We start from the raw sequence: 27754 nt of genomic DNA on the forward strand, positions 1-27754 counted from the left end.
GATAGAAGTAGAAGATAAGCATCTACATTTGTGGGAAAAGACATCACAAATTATGATTGAAGGTAAGTATCACTGACGTGTGTTGTTTCACACCTTTACAAGGTTATGAGTGGTCTATAGATTCAGCTTCAAAACGTCAACTTACATTAATTTCTGACATCAGGACAATTTGGAAACAACTTAATCACAGACTTAATATCTATGTGCTTAAAGTGAGATCTCTTTCTTTCAACTTGATGACAAAAAGCTGTTGCGATGTTGTGCATGTTGTTGCCAAATATTTATTAAAAGTGAAGTATGGAGAAAGACAGTTAAACAATGAGACTCAAACCCAAAGTGTCTGTATTTGACGACCTGGGAATGAGACTCCAGACTCGGTCCTTTTGAGCATGTACAGACAGACTCAGTCATGTCATATTTCATACTTGTTTATTTCTTTTATAATGTGTGGCTTTAGAGAAGCCAGCCTCAGACTGGAATGCTGATACAGGAGCTCAGTCGTTAATACATCTGTTTTATATCGTCATCGGTGTGAGGTAGAAATGTAGGGTTGTGACAAACTTGAGTAAAACATGAATGTTGTCTGAATTCCTCATTCTCAATGTTTGAAGAAATTTTACATGAGCAGGAAAAACAAAGTACATTTACAGAGTATAAAATTTTAACCATAGGATACTCAATCCACAAAGCTGAAAAAAAAAATCTTCTCTGATCTAATATTCTCTAATGTAGGAGCTGCTCGTGGTAAATATTTTAAAGCCACAACATTTAAATTAACTTTTTTCATACAGCATTTAATAAAATGCACTTAAGCAACTTCTTCATGCACTGCAATGCACTATAAAAATTATAACAATGCTCCTTATTAGGACAGACAGCGACAAGATTATAAAACCCCGCTTAAAAACAACATGCACTCATTTTTATGAAATTACATGTACAAAGGTCATTTCACGACAGTGCCTTTACAAAGTCTGTATGGGTTTTAAACCCAAATATTACAATTGACATTTATTTCACAAGACATAATCCTTGTTTACTTCTTTACATCCCCGTTACCATTCATCTTGCTGCATTATACACGTGGGTAAACTAGTCGATGCACATCACCTACGGTCTTCAAGACATCAGTGCACTCAAGACTAGCTCCCCACAAAATCTCTTTTTTTTTTTTCCTAAATCAGGGAGACCTGCCCAAAAGTACTTTAAGTACACTTAGTATGCAACAAGCAAATTTGTTCACATCAAATGAAAAGTTTTTAGAAAACATACAAAACACAAAGTTTTAGTCAGCATGAACACAGTGGAATGCCACAGAAGCTGATTGATGTGCACTTAGCAAGAATACAAATGCAAACGCAAGTACAAAAACAGTAGCATAGCTACACATAAGTAACATTTTTCAGGCCAAAATCTTTAAGATAATCTAATTCCTTAAAAAGAAATAATTGCCATTGATAAATACACATACAAAACGCAGGTTGAGAAGAACAGTCATGACACAGATGGGACAGAAGGAAATAACACATAATTGATTGTCGTAAAGGGAAAAGTGATGAGGTGATTGCACAGGTAATATTAGCAACATATTCATGATAACCCAGAAACAAGTGTACCTAAACATGAAACACCCCCAAACCTCTGAGATGTCATTCAGTATAAAAAAAAACTTTATGGTCAATTGAAATGCCTAATTTGGCCGATGTGACCTAAACATAAATTAAACATGAAACTGAAAGACGTTGGTCATGTTATAATGGGCTAAGAATGCACTGTGTGGTATGACAGCCAACCCATATACACACACATTAAAGATTAATTAGTTGAGGTTAAAATTAGTTATTGTACCTGATTCCAGTTCTCATTCCAACAATCAAAACAAATGTATTTTACGTAAAGATCTGTACATTAATGTCTTGCACCTCCTAGGGAACTGTGTCAGTTTCAAAATTGAAGGGAGATTTTCTTTTTTTTTTTCTTTCTTTTTTTTTTTTTTTTTTTACAAAGCTTGTTTCAGTTTGTTGTTGTACGACATTCAGAAAGTCATACTTAAGGGACGTCCACACCAAGACTGACATCTATAACAATAACTATAAATATGTCGTTTTAAAAAGCAGTCTGTCACAAGTGGATGGCGGGGTGCACACAGCGGCGAACAATATCGCTGGGAGCCACCCAGATTTACTGGGTATAACCCACAATGTCTTTAACGATATATAACTTAATATTAGCTGCAAGTTACACATGAAAAAGTGTCTTGAGGGTGTCTGCAGTTTGTTTGGTCCTTGCTGATGTTCTTATATGAGTATGTGTATGAGTCTTCAAAAGACAACAACTCTCATAAAAGAGCACTAGATTCTCCTAACTCCTCTTGTCTTTGAAGAATTTCGTGAACCCATATCCTCCTGGTTTTCTTTTTGTTTCTCTGCACAACAAACGGCAGTAGGAGGTCATCAACATCCATTTTCCTACGTCGCCAGCACAGCTGGAGCAGTGTTGTTCAGTGCTGCACAGTGTGTTGGTCAGCTAGTCTCACTTGTTACTGCTGTTCACTGTTCTAGTCCTTTAATGCTAGTCTCTAGGTGATGGTGTAGAAACTATTCAAAATATACTTCTTGTTCATGTTCATCTCACAAAGGTAATTATTTAGACATTCAATAAAAACATGCTTGCAACCACTGCCTTTTGTGAAGATTAATTATAAGGTAAGTCTACACATTAACTGACAATTAGAAAATCATTTTTTTGACAGAATCTTCCACATTCACATCACGATGCATCCAAGACTATTTTTTCCCCACAGCACTATTACTGTTAGTGTTGCAGTTATTGTTCTTGGTGTGGATGGCCCTTGAGTATTTCTAAAAGTCTTAATTCTCATTAAAAATACCAGTTTATACTTTTCCAATGTTCCCAAATACCTACATAAACAAACAGTTTACAGCTTCAAAGCGCACCTTTAAATTAAGTACTCAGATATATTTTATTCTTAATATTAGACCTTTTAAATAGGTGAAATTCTACTTCCAAATGTCAGATTTCTGTTTGTGATTTTATATTACAGACTGGGACTGTTAACATAGCTCATCTGATATCTTGCAACGAAAGCTAGAGCTAATTTATGAATGTGATCAACATGAGAGCACTGTAAGGCTTGTGTTAAACTAGTATAGTTTGAAAGGCTTAGCTCAAAGTTCACATGTTATTAGCTTGAAGTGCTAGAGAGACATTAAAGGAGATGAGCACAGTTGCAGCTGCAGACGATTCCTTTTTCATTCAGTTCAGAGTGAGTGAGTTGAGGCCAGAAAACATTCCAAGTGTCGTCCTGGCTCTCCAGTCAACAGCTCGTCTTAATCTACCAGGGATTCCTGAATGACTTTGCTCCATGCATCGTTAGAAAACAAGGGGACGCTGCAGGATTTCAGACTGGGGTTCACCAGTAAACCTCGACAGACAAGGAAAGTACCTGAAGTGGAGACTCATGAATCTTTAACTTGATAGTTCTGGGTATTGGAGTGATAGGGCGTCATTCTGCAGGGTCAGAGTCCTGGCTGTTATACTCAGCCGTCTCCATCTTGAGGATGTAGGGAATGATGCTGTCAATAGAGACGTTTCCTATCAAGCCAGTGAAGAAGAGCTCCTCTGTGATGCTGGAGTTCATGAGGCGCAGGGCCGGGAGACGAGTTAGGATACGAGTCAACCTGAAGAAGCAAACACATAACAAATCCTGCAATGTCATCTTGATATCACGTTTTTCCTTTTCTTAACTAGTTGTTCTTATGAGCTCATATGTGTTTCCCTAACTGTGCATTCATAATGCCAGTTTACAAAATAATCTACTGCCTTGAAGTATTTTTTCAGCCAACGACCCCCTGACCAATGCAAAGGTTTTTTTTAAGTAAAAAAGAGGCACAATACAGCATTGAGCCATCAGTGTTGGGTTGCTTTAAAACATATTTTTCCTGATCAGATACTGGCTCTGTTTTCAATTTCTTTATCATTTCTCTCTCAGTGTTTTTTTAGCTTTATTACTGCCGCATTTCAACCAAAAATCCATTTTCATGATTTTCATGTGTCATTCAATACCTTAAATGGCTTTCCGCTCACAATGAACGTGATTGAGTGTGTTGCTTTCTTCTTCTTACTGCAGCTGACAGTTTTCTGCAGTTAACAATTGCATTCAAAATAGTAATGTTGAAATGTGGTTTAATTGAACATAGATATACATCTTTAATGGAACTTTTAATAGTATCATTATTCCAGGAAATTATGCCAGACAGATATTTTTAAAATTCACATTAAAAAAAAAAATCTACATTACCCCTAGGGTTACTAGTGCCCCATTTGAGAAACACTGTTCTCTCCTCTATAACTCGATACTTATTGTGATACCACGGCAAAAAGAAAAAAAAATCCTAGGACCTATGTATAATTCTTTTTTACAGATAAAGTCACTTTAAACAGTGTGGTTTTGCAGATTCCAGGCTGGACAATAAAGACTGACCTGTACTGGGGTCTTGAATGAGCACTTAAAACATTAAAAAAAGGTTCAGCACTTTTGATAATATTATTAAAGGACACTGTATCATTTTAAATATGTGGTTTTGAAAAAGTATTTAACTATTGATACTTTTGACAACCTTACTTCCTACCACTGCGGCTCACTTGGTTGAACTGACTGGTTAGACTGGAGGTATGAATGTACCTGTAGGTGTCATCTGGGTATGTTTTCTGCACGTAGTCCTGCAACTCCATCAAAGCTTTCTCCTGGAACTTCTCAATCTGCCCGCTGCCATCCACACCAGGGTGATCTGATGAGCCAAACACACAACAGTCGTTTTAAAAAATGTACATTCATCTTTCACTCTTCCATAGTCCAGTCTTTTTATTTGACCGACAAAAGGTCTTTAATGTCTCTAATATGAACTTGATTAAGCAAAGCAGACTCACCAGGGCTGAACAACACTATAGCCTTCAGGTAGGCATATTCATAGCTGTCAGTCTCCAACCTCGTCATGCTGTTACAGAACTCCTGGAACTTCCAAATATGCTCCATCACCTGCTTCACCCGCTCCCCAGAAAGTTTGTCTGAGAGAAAAGAAAAAGGCCAAGATTCAAATTTTATTTTAGCAGTGTAAGATTTATCTTACCAGGAAAAAAAAACTGTCATCACCATAAATTCTCTAATTTACATCAAAATTCAATTTGTCACATGGACAGACAAAGATGCAGCACTATCTGGGGCTCATAAGTGTAATATTGGAAAATGTAACAATAAAGTGGTAAAACATATTAAAGAATGCCATCGAAATCTAATCAACAAGTAATTGGAGACCAGAATTATGGCTCAACCAACCAGTCAAGTTGCATTTGACATCCATGTCTGTCCAGACTAATAAAATGTATGTAATGAAGATTTAAAATTGAATAAAAGGTAGGAAGTATATTTTTGGATGGAATGGATATATGTATATATATAAAGACATGTTGTTTTCATTAAGAGACTATATTACAGAGGACTTAGAGAGAGTTTTGTCACATGTGCAACATGGACTACAATGCTTCTAACAGGGATGTTGCTGCAAATCCACCACAAATGCTTGAACATGGACACATCATAACACACATCATGGAAATCACAAGTTCTATCACAATATGATATTGTATCAGTTCTTTGGACAGCGAGACAATACTTGCTGATATCACAAATTCTTCCACAAAACAGTTTCAATTTGATTCAATTCAGGGGCCTGCGATGTCCATTTAACACATTCTGTTACAATTTACAAAAGAAATTACATTATGATATGACAATGACTGCACTCTTTCAGACATGTGTGACACAAACATGCCATGGGAATTTTGAAATAAAGGCATACCTTAAGATGACGATACAGATCAACAAAGATCAGTGAACATTAAATCAATATATCGATCCAGATCGATGCATCGTTACACCTCTACCCGGCAGCACAGAAGAGCTACATAATCACCACAATTTTGCCTGAGATTAGTATCACTAATTTAGTATTGGAACAACTGTGAAATATGGTCAAAATCTTCCCTTCTGCTCATGAATTAGTTGGTACCGGAGATAATAGTTGGTTAAACTATTTATCGATATTTTATTCATGTGCAATGCCAGTTAACTGTTGCCTGTAAGATGTTATGCAGCCGCCCACCACTAGTCAGGGCTGCAGCCCCAGCAGACAGCAGCACTCAGCCAGCCATTACAGCTCAGCTGATAAAACCAGTGTGGTCTGTCAGTATTTTGACCTAGAAAAGGAAAATTAAGTTGAATAATGTTGTTGTTCTACCAGAATAAACCAGTATATAACCACCTGACTGCAGCAACACATAACCACATTCAGCACAGGCACAAACAATCTGCAAGCAGAGCAGGCTGGTGCTGCTGCACTACTAACATTAGCCACACTGACTGGCAGCCTGTCAGCTAACATCAGCTCTGGGTAAACAATGTCATCAACACGCAAACACTGTGATCCTGTTTGGACTGAAAAGCTGAAGCTTTTGGTGAGTTGTTGTCATGTTTTGAACAATAATGTTCATATTTCACATTTCTTGGCTTTCTGTTAATATGTGTGTGTCCTACTGAGAAGTGATGACGAGGTCTGAGGTCCATACCGTCCTGGATGCTGCTCTGAAGGTGGTTGATGATGGCAGTGAGGATGGTCGACAGGTTCATCACATGAGCGCACTGAGCGAGGCCCAGAGTAAACAGCTCATTCCAGCAGGCTCGCACCAAACTGGTGTTTGCCTCCTGACTGAGAAAGACAGACACACAAAACACAGATAAGCGTGAGCATGTAGATAGTTAATCATGTACTGCATTCCTGCAGTGTTCACAGAGTCATACACTGTAACTAGATAGGAGCTTCCAGTGTTAAGGTATTTCCAAAAGCCTTTTTCAGACATGGAATTTGAAACATTGCAGGCGTCATTAAGCTGTTAAAGTAACCACTTTTTGTCATTAAGAAATGTTTTACGATAATGTTCATTACGGCTTTATTTATATGTGTGATGTTTTTGTTCTTTCACAGGCTGCTGCAGCACTGATTGATTTTAAAATTTATTTTGCAGTTGAAACTTTAATTAATGACTATTGTGAGAGCAGGGACACTCACCCCTGCTGTGCCCAGTGAAGCCACTGACACATTTTACACAAATTTCGCCATTTAATGTTATTAGTGAGCAAATTCTGCTAACTTTTTTATAATAGCTGACATGAACAATGACTGGGTGTTAGATTTTCTTGTTTAATTCCACTTTGTGCGCATGATTTAGTCCATTTAGTTGAGCGTAGGGATTAATAAACACTAAAAATATAGACATGCTGGTCTGATTATCTCAGTCACACTGCAAGGAGTGACTGATCTGATATAAGGAGATACAAAAGAGATGATTATACATTTATTACAATTATCTTAGGCGAGTTTCAAGACACACAGTTGATCTATCTCTCTGCATGTTTCACTTTGTACTTCTGCAGCCTTTATGTCCATACAGCAGCATTCAGTTCAGACTTGTGCTGTGTCCAAAATGTTACAACAATATTACATGGTCTGACCTTGTGAGACTGCTGTTGTCACTTTTACATAAAAGTGACCAGGGTGCTTATTCAGGCATGACACCAACATGTCATTGCCATTAGATTAACATAAAGGTGTGTATGTCTGGGAGGTGCATAACAGTATAATTCAAGTCTTCCAGTGTCAAATGTATCCTCACCCAAGAGCTGAGAAGGCAGGGATGGAGCGCGCCCAGTGCATGGACAGAAAGAGAAGTCTGGATGCTGACTCACAGATGTAGTGTACATTCAGATACTCAGGCATAGGGCTAGGCATCGTCAGCTACACAGAGGAGAAGAAAAAGGAAAGGAAATTAATTAAAAACATTTGGCAAATGACAACCTCCAGATTAATACAGGAGTAAAAGAGACACGAACGAACGAACAAATGTCTCAACTGCACTTGACAACAAGCCACTTGAACAGTTTCAGTATGTTTCAACACTAAAGTGTAAATATACACCAAAAAAGACTTTTGTAATTTCACAACACAGTTGAACTTAAATTCCTTCAGGGTCCCCTTCCCTCACTTGTGGACAACTGAATAAATCTGTGTCCCTAATTCATTCATAATTCAAGTCAAGTGTGTCTGTACGAGTTAACTCCACCCACCTTAAAGCCGACATGGCTGTCTGTGAGCAGCGGTCCTTCCACCTCAATGATGGGGGTCTCCTGGTCTCGACCGATCAGCTGGATGGTTGTTCCACTGACACATTTATCTGCTAGTCTCTGTCCAACTTCAGGTGGGTTGAAAACTTTGGCCAGGGTGTCAAAGGCACTGTAGAGACAATCACACACACCTTCACAGGAATTGATTTGACAGAAAATTCTCTGCAACACAAATAGAAATGTGTCTTCTTCTTGAAAGCCTTTGATTTTATGTACGCTTAAGTCTCTCATTTTAACCATTTCTGGGTCTTCAGAGACAAACATTTCAGATACCTCTCAAAAACACACACCCCTCGTCTCTGTACACTGCTGATTGGACTGACCGTGTTATCTCACTGGCAGATTGCTCCTCGTGTTGGCAGTCTGAGGTATCTCCATTGTTTAGATTCTCTTTTAGTGAGTCACTCAGGTTGGCCAGTGATGTCACCACATTGGCTAGTGTCCCCAAGTCCCCCTGCCCAGACTCCATCTGAAGACAAATGAAACAATGCAGATTATTTTCCATCAACTGGGCCATTACAGACAAAAAAAATTATGGTGTCCTAAACTGAAACAAAGCACAAAAACAAACAGACACTCTACAGATGAAGCTTCATTTTAGCCCCCACTTGGTTGCCCTCGACTAATTTTATAATCTGGTGAGAACTGCTGCCAGATCAGTTGTCATTTGATGTGCAGTCTGAGGACGTCGCAATGCCTGAACGATCATCAATCTGGCTCTGGGACGATCTAGTGGACTTTTGGCAGGTCAGAAATTTTGAACAGCTGTCTCTCAGTTTGAGCAGTTCCACAGTCTGATTTCCCTCGTGGCTGCTGTCTTAAGATCTGATATAAACTGTCATGAGCTTGTTTTAATATTACAGGAGTACCAAATGTCGTGGCTAAACCCGTGGCCTTGACTCAGTGCTTTCACAACTAACCTCTTTGGTTCAGGTAAAACATACTCTGGTGCTTGTTCCAAGTTAGTGCTATCTATCTGTCTATGTTTCTAAATCATGTGTGCAAGTCAGCGTGAGTACATTCCCTGACTAAAAGCTGTTAAACCTGCAGCGTATTGAGTTCAGTTCATTAAGTCCATTAAAAAGTGTGAGGGGGATCCCACAGTAATAAGCACTGAATAATTACTGTATAAGACGCCTCCTTTTCATCCTGTCTCGACCTGTTTGGAATAATTCATAACATGTGGTTGATTTCAAGTCTAATAATACTAATAAAGCATATAATCAGCTGTTTCTTGTTGAGCTCTTTGTGACACCAAAGAACATAAATATACAAATCTGAAGCATTGAAGTGCTGCATTAACATCTGGCAGATTTTGATTTCCCCACTTGGGTCATAATGATGCAGGATGACAATCAGATAGATTATGTACTGAGGCCGAACAATATGGTCATATTGCAGTTATTTTGACTGAAACTGTGATGGCAATATGCGATATGATTAGTGGGAATGACATTTTTTGCACTCAAATTTTCATTTTTACTGAAAAAAAAAAACTTTTTCAAAACATTGTGATTTGGTTCTGGTCCTGTGGTTCAGATGTTGCACTTGGCTATATTGCAATTTTGATTATATTGCGATTGATCATGCAGCCCTATTATCTACCAGACTAGACTGGCCAGTTTTATAGATTTTCAAGCTCAGACTTTATTTGGTTTACACCATTAATCACCAAATGTAGCAGCTTCATTATATAAGAGTAACAAAACCCTGCAACATCTCCCCCAGAAGGATAATACTTCCATTACAAGCAGCAGAACAGGAAGATGTTGTATTTACAGTAACTGCAGTCCTACCTTTGAGTCCGTGGCCAGCAGCAAAGTTCCATCACTCTGAATGACCGGCTGCTGGATATTAACCAGCATCCCCTGGTCCAGCAGGCTGGATCTGCAGGACACAGAGTATTATCAAAAACCAGTTCACGTAACAGCGAAATCAGCATCAACGGCTGAGACACAGAACAACAAAGAGCTCAGGCCTGAGGTCTGTCTTTCTGTCTGAATCCCACTGACCTGGAGCCGTCTGTCTCTGTGTCGGAGATAAAGGTTGGTGTGGCGATGAGCGGACTGTTTAGGTCCTTACGAATATAGATCTTTTGGGTGGAGGCAGCACAGTTGGCATGCTTCTCTCTGGGCACTACGTCGATGGGCTTTCTCTCACTCTGGACAGCTGAGAATAAACAGCAGGTAGACAAACCATGTTTAGTTTTTTTCTAATAGTTCTAACAGGGTGTCTGCAGTGTTCAGAAGATTTAAGACTTTTAAAAGGGGCGGCATGGTGGTGCGGTGGTTAGCATTGTCACCTCACAGTAAGGAGGTTCTGAGTTTGAATCCCACAGCCTGCTGGGGAGTTTGTGGCTGGGGCAGAGCCTTTCTGTGCAGAGTCTGCATGTTCTGCTCCTGTCCATGTGGGTTCTCTCCAGGTACTCTGGCTTCCTCCCACAGTCCAAAGACATGCAGTAATAATACTGAATTGATAACTCTAAATTGAACGTAGGTGTGAATGTGAGTGAGTGGTTGTCTTTCTCTATATGTCAGCCACTGTGATGAACTGGTGACTTGTCCAGGGTGTACCCCACCTCTCGCCCAGTGTCAGCTGGGATAGGTTCCAGCCCCCCTGCAGCTCGTCAGGATAACTGGTTTGGCACAACGGATGGATGGACTTTTAAAGACCTTTCTAGTATCATATACAGTTTGGAAACATTTTGCAGTAAGCAAAAATGTTAAAACTAGGTAAAAAGATTTCCTATTTTAGATTCTTAAAAATCAAAAAAGACTTTTGCACACTGTCTTCTATGCTTACAATCAGTTACATTGTTCTAACATTGTTGTTATTTAATCTTTGATTGCAGAGAATAGAGGACAGTGTGCAAGTCTTTTTTTGCCTTTTTTAATTAAATATTGACTTCTCCTATGCACATGTTCACCCACAAGTGAGTAGGGACTTTGTTTGCTACAGATCTGATGGTAAAATTCCACGAAAAGGGTTATATATCCCTTTAGTCTATATATTTACGATGTCTCCTGACAGCCCACAACCACACACGAGAAAAAGTTCCAACTATTGTGACTGTCTGTGATTGGCAAAAAAAAAAACTTTTGTAAATTACATTTATACAGAAGAGTGTTAGGGTCAGGCATAAGGTAAAAATGAGAGGATTTTTTTTAACTTTGGATTTATATTATTAAGTTGAGATATGGAAAATAAAATGTAACTTTCAATATTAGTAGCAGGCATAAGAAAAAAATTATCAGAGGAGGACAATGTTTTTAATTTTTACATTTTGATTTTGAGAATTAACTTGAAATACCATTTTGACTTCATTCTCAACATGGTATTTCAGCTTCTCCACATTTCAATTTTATTCTCATAATGCAAATTTTAAAAAATCCCCCTCTGATTTACTAATGCTTAGAGTACCACTTTAATATCAAAATTTAAAATTTAAGAAAAAATCCTCTCCTTCTCCTCTCCTTTTTCCCCTTATTGTGGCCCTAATACTCCATTGAAAAATTCAGACTTTATAATTCTTTTTAAGACTTTCTTTTTGAGGGAACTAAACAAAACTTTTTAATACTTTTTGAGACCAGCAGATAATTGCTAATAGCCATTCTGTTTCTAAGTGACTCTGTGTTTTTGTCTACATGTTTGCATGTTGTCTCTTGAATTTGAATGCTAACTCACACTCAGTCTTCATCCCCATTTTAAGGCATTTCCTCAACCGACAAAACTGGCAGCGATTGCGGTGGTGTTTGTTGATGACGCAGTCCTGTTTACTGCGGCAGCTGTAGGTCAGGTTCTTCCTCACACTCCTCTTGAAGAAGCCTTTGCATCCCTCGCAGCTGACGGCTCCATAGTGACGCCCTGAACACAGAGAAAACCAGTCAGACTGTGTGACTCACTGTGTGTGTGTGTGGGTGCACGTTTGATTGCTGACAATATGCAGTGAAACATACTGCTGGATTTGGCATCAGCATACATCAGTAAAAACACCTACAAATCCTCACATCACCTGGTGATATAAGTTTTAGTACCTGAAGCTTTGTCCCCACACACCACACAATACTCCACTGGCTGTGGCCGGCTCAAGTCCCCCGACTGCCCTAACAACCGCTCCATTGACACGGGATCTGTGACGATCTGAAAAGCAAAGTCAAAAGCAGGCCATTAATCTTGAGTTTCACCTTAACACAATGTCATTATCATAATTAGAACGCTGTCTGAAAATAATAACAAAGATATTAACAATAGTATCATCACACTCTATACAGGGGGTGATAGTATGGGGGGAACCGTACCTGTATCCTTCCTGGCATCAGGCTGTCTGCAGCAGTGAAGATGAGCTGCTTAGTGTTGTGGCTGTCTGGTGAGGCCAGGATAACCTTGCCTGCCCCTGAGCTGTCAGCCGTAGTCAGAATGAACTGCTGCTTGGGAGCAGTGGACGGCTTCATCGCTGTCACTATCTGGATCTTCTGACCTGTCTGCTGGTCGGTTACAATCTGGGGGTGATGAGAGATGGAAGAGTGAGACAGACAGAGAGGGAGGTGGAAATTAACATGCACCAATGGGGCTGAAGTAAAAGAAGAGAAGAGAGTGACATTGACGGTGCGAGAGCTAAGTCACATGTTCAACTTGTTCATCGCTGCTGCTAACGTGGCGAAAGAGGACAACATCAACAGGTAGCGGCGGTGTCACACTCTCTGAAGCTAACTGATGTTGAGAGGAGAGCAGTAACCTGTATTCGCTGTGGTGTTGCGGCAGGCTCAGCAGAGATGACCTGAAAGCGCTGTGGAGATTCACTCATCATTGAGTCTGAAGGAGAGGATGACACCTGCAATGTGAAACACATTTCAACAAGCTCAAACACATAAAAATTATTATCACTATGTCTACAACATAACTACATATTCTACTTGAGTCTGCTGTATAAAGCATAGAAATGTTATTATACAAGACATTTACGTAAATACAAGTCAGAACTGTCTAGAGGACCTCTGTCTACAAAAGGCATGTCTCTATGGCAACAAATAAAGGCAGCATCCAGTATCACACAGCCAAAGAGACGAGCACCACAGCATTTTCAATTAAAAACAGCCTTCATATGGGTCACATGAAATGACTCAGACTGCCAGCTAACAGTACATGATAAAAGTCTCCCTCTGCATGCTCACCTCTGCCTCGTGCTCAGAGTCCACTTTCTGCTGAGGGAGCAGATTGAGGTTGGTCGTCATGATGATGTAAGGTCATTAGTGAGGTCTGTTGGAAAGATGCCACAGACATTAATCAACCACAAAGGTGCCAATGGTCACAGAAGAGCACGAGCAGGTCAACACTGGAACAGTTTTATAAATGTAACGTTGTGCTGGTAGATCATAGAGCATTCATTATAAATCTATAATGAAAGCTTATTTCTTCTTGATGATTTAATAATTTCTCACTAGGATTATAGTTTTTCTCAATTGTTTGAAACATGAGATGTCTAAAAAAGTAGGGATGCAAAATAATGGCCTTTTGCAGATATGCAATATTTTTTAACCCATTTTGGCTGATTGCTGATGCTGAAACCAATACATGAACACGTTTTTGGGGCTGCATATTGTGGTAAAAAAAACATTGGAATGAATTTTGACTGATGCTATTACAATATGATTCAAGATTAGGGGTAATTACTGTACTACAATCTTCATTTTCACTGAAAGCAATGACATTTGTCATCATTTGTTGTTGTCTGCGTCAACCAAACATCACAAAATCCACAATAAACAAAATATTTATTACCGCTTCATATCTTGCCAGTCAATAACATCAGGAAATAGATTTTCATATATATTACAACTAATGTTCGTCCTGTTCAGACTCCTCATGTAAATATATGTGTGGCAAATCCAGTCAGGGCATGACTGCAGTGATGTCACCACAACAAATCTGTGACCTCTGAGTGTGACACAAGATTTCAGAGACTGTTGATAACCAGATTACACTGCAGCCTCACGGTGTCCAATATGACAAAGCAACACAGGTGAACAACTTATGTCCCTCCATTGAAATTTACCATCTTTTATATGCACATCTCTACATCACAGCTGCTTTTCTTACAATCTTTGCTATCATTTATGTGAACAACTGGCAGGTAACGAACCTGCTGTGTGCCTGTACATGTGACTTTATGCTGATTATGGAGTCAGAGGTTTTGTATCTCTGCATATTCACTCACAGAGAAGTAAGAGTGTTTGCACTATTGTTAAATATTTTACAAAACATGTTGTTTATGTAAGAGTTAAGCGTAAAAAGCAAAGTGAATTGTGGGAGAAGAACCACAAATCTTTCAAAGTTAAGTGAATGCATTTTAAGTTGTGATCACTACCTTTGAATACAGTTGGCAGACGTTCATCAAATCTGTGGAGAAACACTGCAATAGAGCACTGGTGATAAACTGATTAATTGTCAGTAAATTAATTGGGGTGACTGTCTGGCATTGACCGATGCCTGCAGTGATGAGGCCAACAAACAAAAGAATGTCTGCAGGCACATCAGCAGGCAGCCTTGTGAATGTGGCTGCTTCGCATCCTGCTGCAAACATTTGCCAAAATTTCCTCCAGAGCATATCTGCAGCTCTACAGTATCTTATTAAAATGCTATTTTCTCACTCACTGTTTCTTTTTCAAAACACTGTGATCTGGTTCTTGTTCTGTTTAGATATTGCATTTGGCCACACTGCAATTTCAATAATATTACAATTAACTGTGCAGCCCTAGTTATAATGTATAGAATAATGCAGTGAATTACAACGCTTTTAACACACTATACCCCACTAAAATATCAGTCACGTTCTGAAATCTACAGCATAACTCAAAGTATTTTTATATTCTGTAATTAAAAATCATTTTAATCTAAAGCAGGCTGTTACTGACTAAGCATGTCTATTGTTAGATTGTAGCATGCATAAAATCATGAAGTTAAATATTACTTTTCTTTATTTTGATATCAGCATTCTGTAAATCACTCATTGGCCATCCTGTTCTCTAAATATCAGTATGGTCTATTGAAAAACCCATATCAGTTGACCACTATAAAGTATTATAAAGTCCATCTATCTTTTCAATACAACTTAAATAATAGTAACACACCTAACGGTGCAAAGTCAAAAACAGAGTCATTCATTTCCCCTACAGTTTATTTGTATTTGAACATCTATAGTGACACAAAGCATTTGGCAGAATTATCATCATGATAACAAATGCAATTTGACAGCATGAGTGAGAACTGATTTATGTGCCTGCAGCAGCACCTTGCAGGGAGGAGCATGCTGCTTCATTATGCTGACCGATTGGTCCAACACACTGCCCATCAATACCTCCTTTCTAAACGCATCACAACAGAACAAAATGGAGAACCTGGCAGTCAGCCAATAACACTGGAGACGAATCCTTATGATAAATATATTGGAGCAATTTTCTTTGTAGACAGCAGAATGGACGTCTTTCAATATACTGATAATAAATATAAAAATGCAGCTCTGGTGAATAAAGTCCCAGTCATGGTAATGTCAGCCCACTTCTGTCCCCGGGATGGCAAAGGTAAAAGGGTCGAGTTCATCTGCAGCTGCAGCAGCTCTCCAGTGTTAGCTGTTTAAGCTAGCTTCATACATGTAAACGCAGTAAGGGCTGCAGCAAGCACCCGTCTCTCCCCTTGGATTTGTCATTACAACATGCAGGAGTTGCACTCAGCCTACGTCAACAGTAGTGTCACAAATTAATTATTACTTTAACTGTCTGTAAAGCCTGTCAGCGCATACAGACAGCGCCTAGCGCTTCACGCTCCCTCCCCGGATCCCGAGCAGCCAGAGTCGGGCAGGACGGCAGCTCCGCTCCGGCAGGCTAACAGGCTAGCAGGGAGATTAGCTGCGCTCTTTTATCATACAGTATATCACGGAGAGCTTTCTACGGTTTTCAAGTCAGGACTGAGACTTACCTCCGACAAACGGCGGTCATAGATTTAGGGCTGTCTGCTATTTTATAAAATATTTGTTTTGGTTTTCTTCTGTTAAAGGTCATAGTTCGTGACCCCGCTCCGCAGCGCGTCGGTGATGTTCAGCTTTTTTTTTTTCTTCTTCCTCTCTCGCGTCCCCGCGCGCCTTCAACCCCCCCCTCCTCCTCCCACCCTCAGCGCGAGCCAGACAGAACTGACGTCATCATGTCTGACTGTCTATCCAGGGATTTACTGTCAAGTTCTTATGTGTTATAAAATTAACGCGATTAAAGAAAAGGCGTAATAACAGACGTGTTGCATCATTTCATAAATGTTTCTTGTTTATTAACTTTATCTTATTCAATGATTCGTCCCTGTTTGGTTTATGATATATTATGGGGTTGGGGAAATGCCCCTCCAATTTAATAACCTAAATTTTATTTGCTGTAAAAACGATTTGTAATATTGGCAACTCAAACTCTAAAGACACCCCACCCACCATCTGATATGTGTGCATACATAAAAATATGTGTTCTTGCCCTTTTCTTTACCATAATTATTTCACAACTTCTACAAATTTCATTCTCAAATTCACTCATTCATGAACATCCTCACATTCCTTTTTATGAAATATGGCCATGGGCATTTTTTGTTCCATTTTCCTGAAATTATCATTATTATTATTTTAGTAGTAGCAGTAGTAGTAGAGTGGGGAGGTCTAATTGTTGTAAGAAACCTCGTCTGACCCTCTGATTTCATTATCTGAATTTTATGCAGTTTTACGTGTGTGAAAAAAATTAATGAGAATTTCTTAAGTACTGTTTCTCCATCATTAATTCATGTTTGGTCTGCTAGTGGAGTAGAACAACTCGATATTGTTGTTATTTACGTTGTCATTTCTTCAAATTTGATTTTTTCTGTACTTTTGACTTTTGAATAATGTCTGTACACTCAATGTATACCGTGCATATAATGTTTATCATATAACTGATAAAACATGTTGTCAGGTTACATTATTACCAGGGCCAGATCCCAGGAACATATAGGACATAAGACATATTACAAAACATACTAAACACACTTATAATGAAATTAAGAGAATCATGTAATCATGGGTCACCAAACACATCAAATTGTAAAGGTAAAGATTGATAAAATGACAGTAATAAATACATCATAATAAAAACGGATATGTGCAGATAGACTTTAGAAAGAAGAATAAATACATAAAAGGAAAAAAATTACCTTTGTATAAATTAAATTCAGAGATATCACTCAGAAATTTTTTTCTATAACAGACAGTTAATGGGATTTAGTTTGAGTGACCCAATTTACCCACCATGAAATTCAATTCCTCAATTCACTTTGAACATAATTTGTTCTCAGAATCAAGAACAACATGCCATCAAATAAAAAAATGTCACATTGAGCCTATAATAATAATAATAATAATAAATAATAACTTCCTGATAATATTCAGCTTTGAAGTCCACATCTCTCCCTGAACATGTTAATAATTTTAACTAGGTGGCAGAGAGGAAGCCAGCCATCCGGTCTCTGCCATGACAGTAATGTATTTATATAGAGATTGACAACACACTTTCCCAAATGTTCTATATGTAGCATTAATTTTAAAGTCATTATACTGACTTTTAGCTGCCTGTAAAAAAGAACCAATAAGAATGTCATTAGGAACTCAGAGGTTGACAGTTCATAGGTCCCTGCAGTCATCAGAGGGAACCAAAAGACTGAGACAGAGAAATTACCAGTTACTGTTAGTTCCTGTGGCTTTACGCTGTCAAGAAACATTCAGAAACTGTGAACAACTTTAATAAAGTCTGACACATTTTAAAAGGGAAAGACAGCGCAAGCACTGTGTATATGACCAAGCTGTTTTCTAAAGGTTTATAATAAAATCCAACCAATTTACAATAAAACAATTTATATTTAATTAATTTTATTAATTAAACACAGTGTGCTTATATAGTCAAAGTTTTATACAAAAGTACTGTCAAGACACCAAAACTTTTACATGTGAAGTTGAACATTTAATTCTCTTTCCACTCAAACATTTGTGTTGTTAATTGGTGCTTCACTTGTATGTTTGACCTTCACTCACTGTGCAGCATGACATATGTGGAGAATCTGACAAAGGACTTTTCAGTGAAGTACAGCAAGAGACATCAGACACAAATTATTATGCAAACCAGAGTATTTTTATATGTCTGAAACATTTTTGGAAGGGGTCCTTAAATAGATTTCATCTAGTCACAAAAATATCCCATTGTTATATATCTTTTTTATACTGTCTGTATTCACCAGCTTTATTTAGCTTGTATTGCTACAAATGGAGGTAATGTAGCTGTGTTATTTGCACAGCCCCCATCAAGTAAACAACTACCCTAAATAATATATTAAGTGAAGACTCCTCAGGCACATTTCTGCATCGATGTCTTTCCATCGGTGCATTCAGTTAGATCTGTGAAGCAGAGCAGCAGAGTGTCAGTGTCAGTATTTACATGAACCATTTTGCCAACATTTACATGACCTCCTCTCTATTTAATTCAAACCACTGACCTCTGTAGTCCAGCCACAACAGAAAATAAATTGGCAATATATTTCAATTGGCACTGAAAACACAACCTGAAATGAAAAAGGAAACATTGGCATTAAAACACTCCTCTCAAACTCCTCCTGTCCGTGTCAAAATGATCATAGAAAGCTGAAATTGAATACCAATAACACTGAAAAAAACTGACAGTAAAAAGTAACAGAAAAAGACATTAAATAAAAATTAAAAGACTGACATAAGGTGAGGTAACACGTTATTGTCCGTCTTGCATCACAAGCTCCAACAATCATCAATGATGTAGTATTTTGAATTAACAGAAAAACACATCAGAATACTAAAAAGAAATATCAAAATAAAATTAAATTATCTTTAATGTCCATTTTATTATTCAGATTTGTCAGTGCCAATACAACTTTTTCCAAAACAAGTGTTTCGGTATCAATGTTTCTTTTTAGAAAGTAGAATATCTACAACTACAACTGGTAATTTAAAATAAGAAAAATAAAAGAATAAATAAAATTCAGTTTTCATTAGGATAGTGTATTACTGCATGAGAATAGTAATAATAATAATATTGCACTAATGTAGATGAATATTTTACAAGAATAATGAAGTTATCTGTTTTCAGTGTAAATTTAATTTTTGATGCCAGATCTATGACACTGCCCTGTCCCCATACAGCCTGGTCTTTTAAATTAATTTCTAATGTTTTTCTTAATGTCTTATTTTATATTCATTTCTATGCTCCTGTAAAGCATTTTGCATTGCCTTGTGTGATAGTGCTATATAAATAAACTTGCCTCGCCTCAGCAAAAAAAAAAAAACCATAAACGTGCCTCTGAATGACCACCAGATGTCGCTCTGCACCACCAGTTGTGCAGGAGAACAAAAGGCGTACAGCAGAGGCTCACACATATTCAAATGACCCTCATTAAAAAAATCCCTCTGATGTGTTCTTCTATCAAATAGGGTCCTTTGTCTAATTCCTCTCCATTTAATCTTGTTTACAGACTCTGCTTGCACAAAAGGCTACAGTACATCGATTTTTTTTTATCTCCATCCCTGCGGCCAATAGATGCTTTGCGATTATTTGTTCATATTGCAACAATAATCAGAATCTGGATCTATTATTAAATTATGTAGGGTATAATACTATGAATTCACATTTTCCTATCCATGTATTGAATCCGGTTTCTTCAGGTTATAGGTTTATTATTGATAAAGCCTTTTAATTATCACATGGTACCAAATATAGACTGTGTAGACTGTACATAGTGCATGCAAACATAAAAAAACGTTTTATGCATTAGGCTATAGGTGAAAATTTGTGGTTGCAGTAACAAGCAAATGAATCTGGAGGTCCTGCAGTCGGCTGGTTGATCCACACGACAGGACAGTCGCAGGCTGATGACCAGAAAACCACACAGCTCATCAGAGGCAGCATCAGAGCATCAGAGCGCGTTTTAACCACATGAGGGTGGAGTTATTCCGATCATTTGTGTGTCGCAATCTACCTCACAGTCGCCGATATAGTGAAGAGGAGTCAGGGCAAAAAAAAAAAAATAGCTCCAGGCTGTCGAATCGACCGCTTCATTTGCGCAGCTGCATATCCCACTTTTATAATAGTGAGTGACCGGCTGCAGCATCAACACCAGAGGAGCAGCTACTTTACCGCATCCTCGCCGACACGGATACCGACACTCTCCTCCGATCCTCCTCCTGCTGCTGCGGGCGTCTGGACCTCTGAGCAAAGAGCGGAAGAGGCGCAATGACAGCAGTGTAGCAGTGGAGGCATTTGAGCAGGGGGAACAGAGAGAAACGGGCGGGTTGCATCAGCTGCGGCGGTCTTCAGAGTGAGCAGAGGCGGTGGGGGTTGGTCATGGTCGGACGGGGGCTGTGGCTATGTAAACCCCGGTTTGGAAAGCGAGGCAGCCGGCTGGGTGTTCTGCCTGTCCTGTGCGCGGTGGTAACACTCTTAGCCTTGCTGGCTCTGCTGTTTGTGGACCTCATCGAGTCCTGGGTAACCTCCATGCGCATGAACAAGGTGGTGGAGCCGCACGCCGGCATCATTCCCCCGCAGAGCGTCCCTCCCACCAGACCCGAGGAGTTCCTGCTCATGCCCAGCCCGCTCGTGTGCCAGCGTGCCAAGCCTTACCTCATCACCATGGTTACCTCGGCTCCTGCCAATCAGAGGGCACGCCAAGCCATCAGGGACACCTGGGGAGGGGAGGTGGAAGTGAGGGGCCTTCGGGTCATGACCCTCTTCATGGTTGGGGTGGCGTCCGACCCCGGAATGGCCAAGCTGCTCATAGAGGAGGCCAGAGAGCGAGGAGACTTGATCCAGGGGAGGTTTCTGGACACCTACTCCAACCTCACCCTGAAGACCTTGTCAATGCTGGGATGGGCCCGCCGCTTCTGTCCTCAGGCTCACTTCATGGCCAAGGTGGACGATGACGTCCTGTTCAACCCCAGCGCCCTCCTGCACTTCCTCAACAAGAGCCGCAACCCCTACGAACAAGGTGACCTGTACCTGGGCAGGGTGCACCTCCATGTGGCTCCGGACCGTGACCCAGACAGTAAGCATTACCTACCCTCAGGAGCCTACCCTCCATCTGTATTTCCTGACTATTGCAGTGGGACAGCCTACGTCCTGTCCCGCTCTGCACTGCTCAAAATCTCCCTGGCAGCCTCTGCAGCACCACTCTCCACCCCTCTGCCCCCCGAGGATGTGTTTGTGGGTCTGTGCGCTCGGGCAGCTGGGGTGCTGCCCTCACACTGCCCTCTCTTCTCCGGTGGCCCAGCTGTGCCTTACGGGCGCTGCTGCTACCAGGCAATGGTGTCCATCCACCACACCCCACCCAGGGAGATGCTGCACTACTGGGCTGACGTCCACTCGTCAGAGCCCTGCTCCTGGCTGAGTGTGCGCGCTTCTCTGGGGATGTGCAAAGTCCGGGCGATGCTGGGGTCAGCTTTGGGGTTGGAGCAGGGCTTGTGAGGGTTAAATTGAAAACTGGACTCATTCTTTGGGGCTGTGCCTCGCTTCAATACTGTGAACAGCACAAGTGCTCCTCAGGCTATGACGCTCCACTCTGTGCACTGAAAAAAATGTCACTTTATTTTTATAGCTTTATTTTTTTAAACAGTATAATGTATTTAACCGGCTTTTTTTTTGCAGAAAAGCAGGATGATCAGCTGGTACTAAGAATTGTTATGGTATTCTTTAAAGGGGCTGTTCACCCCAAAATCAAAAATACATAGTTTTCTTCGTACCTGTAGTGTTATTTATCCATTTAAATCAGTGGTGGGGCCACATGAGAAATTGATTGATTGATTGAGAAGAGTTCTTTTTAGGGGGCACACCAGCAGGTACATGTCTCTGAGCTAATAGCTGGCAAACACAGTAATGAACTTCTACTGTTGGTCACCTTTTCTGAATTAACTGGTTGCACAGCAGACATTTTGACGTCATACTGAAATACTCACAGGTGTATTAATGATTGCTGAATTCTACTTAACCCTTATGCCCTCCTCGGGCATTTTTGTACATTTTTCTCAACTTTTTGTTTTTTTATTTGGTGATCATTTTGGCTGTGTTACAGCTTGTGGCATGAATTTTTGTAAGAACTTTTCTTTTGTGTAAAATTTTTGAAATCCAATGTCTTTTACTCTTACACGTCATTCAATACTCCCTTGATGCATTGACATCAATACATCATTTTTTTTCTGCTTTTTTTTTCATAAATCACTTGAACAACTTAAGACTTGCTCAAAACTACCAAACATTCAATCATTTTCAGGATTTTAACCATTTAAATGCCAGTTTAATTATTTGAATTACTAATGAGAGAGATTATCAACAAAATTGATTTGATTGCATTCGTATTTTTTATGTAGTGCCAGTCCCTCTGGACACCTTCGTGGCCAAAAATGGCTCATTGATTTCCATTAAAACCAAATTTTTTTAATCTCACTGCCATTACAATATACAACAATGCATTCTGTAATGTCAGCATTTCATTTTGAAGAAAAGTAGTGATATTTGACATTTTTACTGTATTCCATCAGATTCAACTGTTTTCCCATTGTAGGCCGATGCATGAAATTCTTGTATTTTTGCCGGTTATATTATGGAGCCATGTGACTATCAGGGGGCCCCAAGACTGATTTGTGTGTGTGTGTGTGCGTGCATGTGAGAGAGAGTGTGTGTGGATCTGTAAGCACACACTGATCATTTCAGGGGTGAAAAAAGGGCATCTTTTGAGGGATGTGTGTCATTTGTCTTTGAAGAGGTGCTTCTGCCTTTGCTGTACTCAAAAACAAAAACAAAAACAACTGTTAGTGTGTATATGCGCCTGCATTCACAGCCAAAGATAAACATGCAGCTTGGCTGAGGAGTCATTTCATTAATGAGCAGAGAAGGAGAAAGACTTGGAGCAAAAAGAAGGAGCAAAAATGAAGAGGCATTTCAGTGCAGAAGAGGCTTTAGAAATGCTTTAGCTGCAGGACTCATCTGAAGACACAAGAGTCTGACATGGAATGCTCACTTGAATCCTCCACTTCTGTGAGTGCCTCTGACACTTCTTCTGAAAGTGGAGAGGATCCTGCCCATCCTAACAGTGAGTGGGCAGCAAAGAACGGGCAAGTCTGGTCTCCATCACATTAAATGCAGGGAGTAAAAGTAAATGTTGTCAGAAAAATAATTCAAGTAAAGTAAAGCACAGATACCTGAAAACTCTAATCAAGTACACTGACAAAGTATTTGTACTTACGGTGGTTCCCACCTCTGTATGAAACTGCTTGTAAGGATGTTTGTGGTTTATTGTGAGTGTCTGGTTGATGATTTTCTGCAAAGACACATTGCTGTTAATTTCAGTTTTAGATGTATCTTTTAACACTTTGAACTTCACAACCTGAGTGCCATCTAGTTCCTTTACACCAAAACTATCTATATGGATAAATAACACTACTGGCCCGATTAAAAAAAAAAAAAAAAGGTATTCTGGATTTTAGGCTGAAATGTCCCTTTAACCTGTCCTAGGACTGTTACAGCATCCTTCATTGTTACACTGATACGTACTGTAGATGTAGAACAAACACCATTGGCATGCTGATAGCATAATGTGGGGAAATACAGCTGCTTATGTGATGAATGCACAGTGGAAAAAGTATTTCAATTAACACACTCACACTCACATCTATTTGCTGCTACCTTCATGTATTTAACACCCGTGTAGTCAATCACTAGGTACTTCAATTGTAGATGTTAGTCAATTAAGATGCTTAAATGCATGATGTTCCAGACAATAGTACAATAGATATGAAACCACAGGCTCCATATACCCAGTAATATAAAATATATTAGCTGAAACCTTTTATGTTTAAGACTGGAAAATAATCACCAAAGTACGGGATGTATTCAAGAAATTTAAGTATTACTTTTCTCAATTGTAAAACAACACGATATGTGCAACTTGTCAGTATTATGGTTGAAATTGACTGGAGAAACTGAAATGCATTTTGCCATGTGTGGTTAATAAACTGGAAGTTTTCTGTTGCTGAAAATATAATGACAAAACTGACGTGAAACCCAGCTATACCACTCAACTATTGTTAGCTTTCTCTGAAGTAGAGAGTCAGACTAATAATTAAGTAGAGTGTGGGTGACAGCTTTGTGCTGGTGTGTCTGGTCTGACTACATTTTAACGGACAGATGACTCTGTCAGGATAAAGGCTGTCCTGTTTCATTCACCAAGTAAATGAAGAGAAAGTCGGTGTGTTTACACTCAGGAAATATATGTTTGAATCACATACTGTCATCAATAAACCACTCCGTATCTTATGTTAAGGCTGTCTGATGTCTTTCTTACCATCAAATTAGGTTTTTTAGTATCTCCATGATAAAAGAGAGAGTAGTTTTGAATTTTGCTCATTTAATTTTGTGATGCTTTGGGCATCACAAGCTGAGTGCTGTTTAGTTCCATTATATTTGAGAGATGTCGGATATGTGGCCAATACCTTCAAAGCTCAGCAACTCACACCAAACAATCTAGATGGATAAATAGCACTACAGGCTAGGGGAAAAATATACATTGCCATTGTTAAGTTAACTGTTTCTATAAACGGTAATAACTAGCTAAGAATTGATGTTTGCTAGATATTGAAAGGGAATACCAATATGAAATTGCAACTTTGTTTTTTGTGCCAAAAAATGCAGAGAAAAAACCACTGTGTCTATGCCAATGTTATGACATTACATTTTTTAAATAAGAAAATGTCCTGCCCTTGTTCTTAATTCTGTTTTATGGTGGTTGGCAACCATCCTAATGGTGCATTACTGCCATGCCCCCCCACCCCTCTGTTTTACTCTTTTGTTCTACAAATCACACGCTGTGCACATCCTTATGGCTAATTGCTGCAACGCCTGATTGTGCCTGTCTGAGTGAGATGGTTGCCATCAGAGGCGTCGGTGACTACAGCTGGTGAGCAAATCAGCAAACTCCACCTCTCTCAACAACAATTATGTCATCATCCATCAGTGATATTTCATTGTAGACATGAAATGTCAACTTTCTAGACATCGCCCAACCATAATTCGAGACAAGGCAGATATCTCTATGACCAGCATCACCAAAACATGATAATTCATACCAGAAACTATGAATAAATATCACTACAGACGAGAGAGTTAGAGGCTGAGTTGAAGTGTCCCTTTAAGATTCTCCAATTCTTGTCCTTTTCAATTCATAAAATAATCACTGCCATTAGTGACTGCACCGTATCATACTACAGATTGTCACAGATGCCTGTCACATAAACACCAGACGAACAATATGAGTCATCCTATTTAGGGGAACAAAGAGTTTATTTGTTCAGCAGGTCTCCTTGAAATTAAGATCACTTACTCACTTAATCATATGAGACAGATAGAAAACCTTTGTCTTTTTCAGTGCATTTAAACGTGGACATTTGATCTTTATGTTAGCAATACTGAGAGACTTTATTTGACAAATGATTTGTAAAACCGAATTAGAGAAATTCAATTTTCTTGTGAGGAAAAAGTTGTGACACCCCCACATTTATTTCTACCATGGCTAAAATTAGAATCAGGAGCACCGCATCAAATGCAAATGATTAGAACGTCCTTAGAGAGGAGTTTGGAAGAGTCGGTCTTATTTAAACCTCAGACAATTAATATGCCTTCCAAATGTCATACTTCTTTGTTTTACTTTCAGTCCGTACTGCAGCTGTCCTTACAAAGTACTGTCTGTTTCATGCAGTATGCATAAATTTGGAACACACTTCCTCTTCAAAACATTCAAGTCCAATTTTAGTCATATAGCTGAATATCAGGGTGCTTAACAATATGTACAGTGTGAGCAACACCCCCGGTCTTCTAGACCTATGAAAGAGAAAGAGAAAAGTCCCCAAAAACCACAGGGGAGGAGTACCCCATTCAGGGGAAGAGCAGATGTGCAACAGATACCGAAAGTACAAAGCAGAACTGAACAACAAAATCACATTATATACAGAATTTGATTAAAAATGATACAAAGTGGACACAAGGGGGCGTCGACAGGTATGGACGCGCATTCGTGAGCTCCCAAAGTTGAACTCTTACAACTGCTTTTATCCTGACCATTTATTGTCTATCAACGTTACTATAGTATCCGGCTACTCTACCCATCAGTGCATGGCAAACCTCAGGAGTAAAAAATATCGCAAACAAGCCAGTTACAGTGATACAAGCCCCGACGACCGCCAAGCTAACAGCGCTAGCATGGCGGACGGACAAGAAGCACATGACAGTTTACTGAAAGCTATTCATGATAGCAAAGAAGACCTGCTTAAACACATCGACAAAAAGACGACGGACATACAAACATCATTAACCAAAATTGAAAACTCCCTCTCTACATTATCTGAACAAGTCCAAGAGCTGGAGACACGAGTTGGCGCTAACGAAGACAATATTAATGAATATTGCAGCCGCATGGAGAAAATGGAAAAACAACTGGCTGTTCTGAAAGAAAAAGCCGATGACCTCGAAAACCGTAGCAGAAGGTCCAACGTGAGGATTATCAACATACCGGAGAAGACGGAAGGACGGGACGCAGCGGGGTTCCTGGAGCAGCTCATACCGAAACTCCTTGGCGGAGACAACTTTGCATCCCCCGTTGTGGTCGAAAGAGCTCACCGCGTTGGGAAAGTTTCAGACAGGCCACGACCCATCATTGCAAAGTTCCTTAACTTCAGCCATAAGGAAAAGGTCCTCCGTCTTGCACGGGAAAAGGGTGATATTCTTCTGGACAACAAGAAGATATCCTTTTACCCGGACTACAGCGCCGAGTTGCAGCGCAAAAGAGAAGAATTCAGCACAGTGAAAAAGAAACTCCGGGAGAAAAACATTGACTATGCCCTGTTTTACCCGGCTAAACTAAGGATCCGGCACCAAGGATCTGTTAGATTTTTCTCTTCGCCAGCCGACGTCCAAAGTTTCCTCACGGAATTAGAGAAGTGAGTAATGACATTTGAAGTGTGAGAAAGTACTAACAGTGACACTGCACCCACCGAATGCTTTCTCTTTACTCTACACCAAGCTAAATATGAATAATTAACGGTGCCTAAATGCTCTAGATAGCATTCTCTTTAAGTTTTCTTCTCTTTTATTTATTTGGGACTTTACAAATCTATTTAATATTCTTTATTAGTCTTCTAGTTTGTGAATGTTATACTGTCACGGACACCAATATTCATACCACGCCATACTTTAGTAAGGGCTGTCAATCTATTTACTTTTCTCATTGTTTTATCAAGCTAGTCACAACACAGACTTTGCATCACGCAAAGCGGTAGATTTGTATGTATATATCCATTACTCTGCTTTATTTATTTATTCATTTATTTATTTATTTTTTATAATTTTTCAGTTATATTCCTGTTCAACACGGATCTGTAGT

General features: G+C 39.4%; 2 protein-coding genes across 4 annotated transcripts; one reads left to right on the forward strand and one right to left on the reverse strand.

Annotated features, from left to right (window-relative positions):
- Positions 1 to 2174: 2174 nt before the first annotated feature.
- nr2c2 (nuclear receptor subfamily 2, group C, member 2) lies at positions 2175 to 16372 on the reverse strand. 3 transcript variants are annotated; one of them, XM_084720802.1, is made up of 15 exons: positions 16229 to 16372; positions 13429 to 13513; positions 12993 to 13088; positions 12556 to 12756; positions 12292 to 12397; positions 11942 to 12121; positions 10270 to 10426; positions 10054 to 10144; positions 8581 to 8726; positions 8201 to 8366; positions 7750 to 7871; positions 6646 to 6785; positions 4951 to 5088; positions 4706 to 4811; positions 2175 to 3701 (listed from the first exon to the last, which is right to left on the reverse strand). In XM_084720802.1, exons 2-15 carry the CDS (start codon positions 13486 to 13488, stop codon positions 3527 to 3529), a joined length of 1884 nt encoding a protein of 627 aa, XP_084576928.1. In that variant the 5' UTR covers positions 13489 to 13513; positions 16229 to 16372; the 3' UTR covers positions 2175 to 3526. The 3 variants fall into 3 exon arrangements, 2 of the variants coding, with proteins under 2 accessions (XP_084576928.1, XP_084576929.1); XM_084720803.1 differs by lacking the exon at positions 2175 to 3701 and adding an exon at positions 3914 to 4161; XR_014770698.1 differs by lacking the exon at positions 2175 to 3701 and having other exon boundaries at positions 6614 to 6785.
- A 2998-nt stretch (positions 16373 to 19370) lies between these two features.
- On the forward strand, positions 19371 to 22107 carry b3galt4 (UDP-Gal:betaGlcNAc beta 1,3-galactosyltransferase, polypeptide 4). Its single transcript, XM_084720813.1, has one exon. It carries the CDS (start codon positions 20677 to 20679, stop codon positions 21790 to 21792), a length of 1116 nt encoding a protein of 371 aa, XP_084576939.1. The 5' UTR covers positions 19371 to 20676; the 3' UTR covers positions 21793 to 22107.
- Positions 22108 to 27754: the final 5647 nt, after the last annotated feature.

The sequence above is a fragment of the Lutjanus erythropterus genome, chromosome 6 (assembly GCF_056507025.1).
Source record: "Lutjanus erythropterus isolate fLutEry1 chromosome 6, fLutEry1.hap2, whole genome shotgun sequence".
Taxonomy (NCBI): Eukaryota; Metazoa; Chordata; class Actinopteri; order Lutjaniformes; family Lutjanidae; genus Lutjanus; species Lutjanus erythropterus.